Source organism: Quercus suber, unplaced genomic scaffold (assembly GCF_002906115.3).
Source record: "Quercus suber isolate HL8 unplaced genomic scaffold, Cork oak 2.0 scaffold_207, whole genome shotgun sequence".
Lineage (NCBI taxonomy): Eukaryota > Viridiplantae > Streptophyta > Magnoliopsida > Fagales > Fagaceae > Quercus > Quercus suber.
The window spans coordinates 392,648-398,497 of NW_027069665.1; the positions used below are offsets into that span (position 1 = coordinate 392,648).

General features: G+C 32.5%; 1 protein-coding gene across 2 annotated transcripts; it reads left to right on the plus strand.

Moving 5' to 3' along the window:
• The first annotated feature begins 285 nt into the window (after window positions 1-285).
• Window positions 286-5,585, plus strand: LOC112012816 (uncharacterized). Of its 2 annotated transcripts, XM_024045194.2 has the most exons (3): window positions 294-589; window positions 2,435-2,759; window positions 4,757-5,585. In XM_024045194.2, the coding sequence occupies exons 2-3, from the start codon at window positions 2,495-2,497 to the stop codon at window positions 5,416-5,418; spliced, it is 927 nt and encodes a 308-aa protein (XP_023900962.1). In that variant the 5' UTR covers window positions 294-589; window positions 2,435-2,494; the 3' UTR covers window positions 5,419-5,585. The 2 variants fall into 2 exon arrangements, 1 of the variants encoding a protein (XP_023900962.1); XR_002883026.2 differs by lacking the exon at window positions 2,435-2,759 and having other exon boundaries at window positions 286-589; window positions 4,757-4,866.
• Window positions 5,586-5,850: the final 265 nt, after the last annotated feature.

Sequence of the window (5,850 nt, forward strand, 5' to 3'; positions counted from 1 at the left end):
TTTATACTATAATAAGATGTTAATTGATTATATATAATTGTCATTATTGTTATAAGTCCAAGAAACTAAAATGCGAAGAAGTAATATTTTTTTTATAATAAATTATTAAAATATAAAAGAACAAAAGTGACATAAAATGTTAATGACACTACAAGAAACTTGATTTGTTTCGACCACATTTTTCGAGGGTTCACAAAACACCGTGGAAATAAATACTAATTAATGTGCCCGGCTGATTTAAAGCAACTATTTTAAAGAAAAGCAGGCAGTTTTTGTTCTCCACCTGAGCTGGCTTCAAATATCTACCTTTTTTCAACGCAACTCTCACCCAACCCTTAAAATAGATATCTAAAATATTCTCATCCTTGAGATAGATAGAGAGGTATAAACACACATTTTCGTTCTCTCTCACACTGTAGTCATTTTCCATTTTCGATCAGAAAACTCTCTCAGAAACTCAAATATCGGAAAACTCACTCTCTCACAACTTCCATTGCTTTTGTACTTTGAATATCGGAATCTGAATCAGCTTCCACAACAAGCTTTTCTCTCTCTCAATCACTCAGAGACTTATATCCGATTCTACTAGGTACGATCTTCTACGGCTTTTCATTTCATTGCATTTCTAGAGATTTACTCGGAGAAATTGTTTGCAATGAATAGGCTTTGTTTGAGTTTTTATTTATCTTAAAAGTTGTATTTATTTCAATTGCTTTGAAATTCTAGCTCAATTCGTTAGCTTTGTGGTGGAATTTGAGCTCGATTAAATTTCTTTGGACTCATTTAGAATCTGTTTGGTTGTTGAGAAATCGTAGGAAAATAAATGAGTTTGTATTGTATCGGTTTTGTTGAGATTTTTTTTTGTAGAAATTTTTAGTTTTTTTTTTTTTTTAGTTTTTTTTTTTTTTTCATTTTTATAATTTTATTGTTGGTGTTTTCAATTGGTAAATTTTCTAGCTCGAATCCCTAACCATTAACTTGTGCTGAAATTTGAGTTCTATTAAATTTCTTTGATTCATTCGAGAATCTGTTTGGTTGTCAAAAAATTGTAGGAAAAGAATGATGTATCGGAGAGGATTTTGGGATTGAATTGACTTTGTGTGTGTGTGTATATATTCAATTGCTTAAATTTCTAGCTTAAATTGTTAATTTGTGTTGGATTTTGAACTCGGTTGTCTTGTACATTCTGGTTTGATTTGAGCTTAAATTATTGGTTGATTTTGCTATTTGGATTTTGGATGAAAAATAGTAAGTAAAGCTTGAATTTTTAGGTTCTATGTGGAAAGATTAAGTCCTGGAATTTGATCTAGATCTTGAATTTCTATAGCTAAGGATTTATTGCATTATTCAGATCTACTCGCTCGATGATGATTTTGGGTTTTAATGATAGTTCAGAATGGAAGTATTCAGGGCTTTAGATTGTGAATTTTGAATCTTTTAAGGATGATAAAAAGATCTTTTGGTACTGTTCTTTATAGCCAAATTCTTCAGATTAGATTGATGTTATTTATACATCAGTGACTTGGTGTGAGAATTCGTGTGCTTTGTATTGCCAATGTGCTATTAGTAATGTCTTTGATTGTGTTTGCAATGCCTTTTTTGTCTTCATTGTGTCAATCATGTGGGCATTTATGCAAAAAGAACCTGCGAGGCTTGAAGGCCATTCGCTTGATTGATCATAAAGGACTAAGAGGCATTGGGAGAGGAACAATAACTTACTGCTTGTGTTATAGTAGTAAGAATTCATATTGCACTAGGAATTTAAAAAATACAATATCTATCATGTCTATTGTAGTATATAATATGCAACTCAGGTTTTTCACTCTACCATATTGCACTGGTGATTTGCGCTGAATGAAGTCCTGTTTAATTCTATTATCTTACTTATGAAAAATGCTGTGGGTGATTATTGAATATTATCATAAAGAAATATTCAATTATCATTGACTTAGATGAGTTTGGTAAGGCAATATATGATGAATACGATGAAAATAAATTATTATTTTTGGATCATTTGTAATATATTATTACTTTCAAATTTTAACAATTTGAATGTGCATATTATAAACATATACTTTTTCTTCTCTTTAATTAAAAATTTTACTTTTTTAATAACTTTTAAAAATTAAAAACTATTGATAAAATAGGAAAAGTTTCATTCCAGCTATGTGTTTTCACTTTTCAATGAGGTTTTTTGACATTCCTATATAAAAAATTAAAAAAGTTTGAAATTTGAGGCATAAAAGGAAATGCGAAATACTTGAGCCTAGGAGGATGTGGTCTAAAGGCGCCAGACTCAAGTTCTGGTTCTAGAGAGTGTGGGTTCAAATCCCACTATTGACATTCTTTTTTCTCCAATTTTTTCTTCTCTGTTTTCAACAGCCAATCAACGAACAACGCTGTTCAGTCAAAATAATGTCATTCTTTTCAACAGAAATAACTGTCTGAGTGTCTGGCATTTTTCAAAGCCACCAGAGACAGAGATAGAGAGAAAATGGCAAGCAACAATAGCAATAGCAGACAAGAGAGAACAAAAACCATAGACCCAGCGGCCCTTCACATGACTAAACCCACCGATGACATTATCTATGCTTCCATTGCATCACCACCACGACCACCACCTCCATCCCCATCATCCCCATCATCATCACCATCAACTCGTCAACATTTTCATGCCACACAAACACAATCATTCTTCCCCAATGTTCATGTCCCTGACCCACATGCCACTGCCTCTCCCCCTCATCATCACATCAATGGTACACTCATTTCTTTTTTTATTTTATATATATACACATAATTCATTCATCTTTCTATTTATCATTCTTGCGCATAATTTTGTTAATACATTCTCTTTTATTGGGTACAATTTGTTATTGTCACACAAATTGTGTTTTGGTAGTTGACATTTTGGGTGAAACAACTTCACTTGCAGAATGTTAAGGTTCTTGGACTTTTGAGATGTATATATGTTTCACTTTGTGTTGGGTTTTGGTGATTTACAATAATTATTAGTTATATGAAGATTTACCAGGGTACAATTTCACTTTTATATGAGCAGTTGTGTTGATATGCTTTTTAAGTGGGTTCTCTTCTGCATTCTATAATTCTTGCATCCTACATTTTTTTCTTTTTTCTTTTTTTTTTCTTTTTTTTGAATTAGAGTGAATTTGGATGAGATTAATTTTTGGTATATTGTGCTTAAAAATAAACTATGTAAGGTTTTAAAAATAAACATCTATTAAAAGTGAGGTTTTCAGAAAGCAAGACATAATCTGATGATGAAAAAGTTCAAATTATGTAAAAGTTCACAAGCTAATTTCTCCATACAAATAAATAAATAAATAAATAAAGTTATGTGTGACATTAGATTTTTCAAGTCATTATTTACTACGAAATTTTGTACGATTAGTATATCTATTTAGAGAAAAGAAAGGGGAAAAACATTCATTTTTCATGCTTGAATTTATCTTCAATTCTTCTTGTGCTATTAGAAAAGAAAAAGGAAAGGTTTGATTGATTAAAGATTGGCTTGTGAACTCTCTAATATTTTTTTCAGATCATGGTGAAGGATCCTCTGTAAATTATAATGCCTTTTTAATATGTTTCAAATTTTGCAAAAAAAGAAAAGGAAGCACCTTTTGAAGTATATGGGAAAGTTCAGAATTTTAAAACTCCATTGCTAGTTTTCCTAAATTCTGTTGAGTCAATGCACTGTATACTGCATTTTGGTAAAAGAGTATGTTATACAATGGGTCTATGTCACACACATGAACTCCCTGTACATGTGAGAGTAATGCTGCATGTACAAGTTACAAAAGGTATCTTGAGAAGATAAAGGGATTTATGCATGCATCAAATGACAAAACATGAGCTTTTGTGCGAGGTTTAGATTATTTAAGTTCTTAGTTCCTATATTTTTCTTTTTGGATAAGTGAGAAATTTCATTTAAGACAACAAAAGACAATAGCTTATCTGCAGACCAATAAAACCACATCTACACAAACAAAACCAGGAGCTAAAAACTAACTACAACCCTCAATACAAATACATAAAAAGGAATGGGCCACAAAGAGCAAAGTGACTTGTTACAGGTAGAGTTACGAACACTCTTACACCAATACACCCAACATAAAACATAATAGCAACCTCCTATATTTTTCAAATCCAGAACGATGATTGAGATTTAGATATCTCTCAAATTGTTGCAACAAAAGGGTTTCAATATATGGACTTTATGACTAGTCATACTAAAATAAAAGAAAATAATATACTGAAGTTGTAAATTTTGTCTATTTTGCAATGGGAGCATATATTTTGCAACGTTATAACTGCAGGTTAGCCCGGTATACTAGCACTGAGACAAGTTCTTGTAATTCTATAAAGTAGTGCCTTCTTAATATAACTCTAGTGGTCTAAGTGGTACATTAAGAGTATATGTTCTTCTAGTATCACCAAAATGAAATTTAAATAATTGCATTGTCAGTGTCATGCAGAATGTACTTTCAACAGCATCAAAGGTAAGGCTGAGATTATCAGCATAAATTTGAACAAAATCTTGCCATCCAATTAGTGCACTATAAAACAGTAAATCGTGGATATTAAACAGTGTTACCTCACCCAGACAAGATACCATCGTTACTTCAACTTGTGGAGTTTGAACATATCCAATTAGTATTTCTCATTATTACTTCAATGTGTGAAGTTTATATATATTCAACTAGTATTTCTCATTAATTTTTTACTCATTTTGCAGATGGTCCTAAGGGTAACGATAATGCCTTTGATTCTACATTGCTGAAACATGAGACTAGTGATGATGTTTCCGGGGGAAATCATTTCGATGTTGGAAGCCATGGAGAACCTCAATTGAGGGAACGTGGCACTAGTATTGAAGAAATTAAGACTCCTTTGGATGATATGATGAAAGTACAACCATCACTTGGCACATCAATGGTTCAAAGAACCTCAATTGATAGAGAACCGCTCCAAAAACTACATAGGCATCAGCCTAAAATTTTTACCTCCAAACGAATGAGTACCTGCATTATAGCTTCTGAGAGTACACGCATTATTTGTGCTCTCATAATAGCATTCTTAGCGGTTTTATCCTATGTTGATTATCCATTATTTGGGAGAAACATAGTGAAGTCAGAGAGTGTTGTAGCCTCAAGACCTCTTTACATACTTCTGCTAACTGATGTGACAATTGTGCTTGTACTATTGCACTTTGAGAAGCTAAGAGGCCCTGAAGAGGCAGAGGAAGAAGAAGTGGCACCTCCGAAAGATAGAGATAACTGGGCAGAAGCAGAGAAGGTTTTAGAGAGAGGCCTGGTGGTGTACCAGGCCACTCGTGCGATCTTCATTGACTGCAGTGTTTATTTAGTGGTTGTCATATGTGGCCTCTCTCTGGTGTAGCTCTGCTGCAATGATGATTAAACTTATTTCTATTATATTTATTAATTTATCTATCCCATTGATGTAAATTAAAGGAATAGTAAGAAAGAGCATGTATTTTGCCTAAAACAATGACATGTAAGCAAAATGGCCTTCAGTTTGATCGCCTCCCATTTAACTTCTGCTAATTGTGTTCACAAATGATAAATATATGAATAATAATCAAGTATTCTACAAAAGGGCTATTATGGTTTGCTGCATAAACAATTTGTGGTTGCATAGCACTTCATCACCAATATATGGTGTTCAGACCCAGTTCATCAATCAACTGTTCAGTAGTGAATTTTTTGCAAGCATATTAAACCAGATGTGCGAATCTCCGGGACATGGCCAATTCTAGGATTTGTTATCACTGGAAAATTAAATCAAAGGTGAGTTGTACTTTGTTGTCAC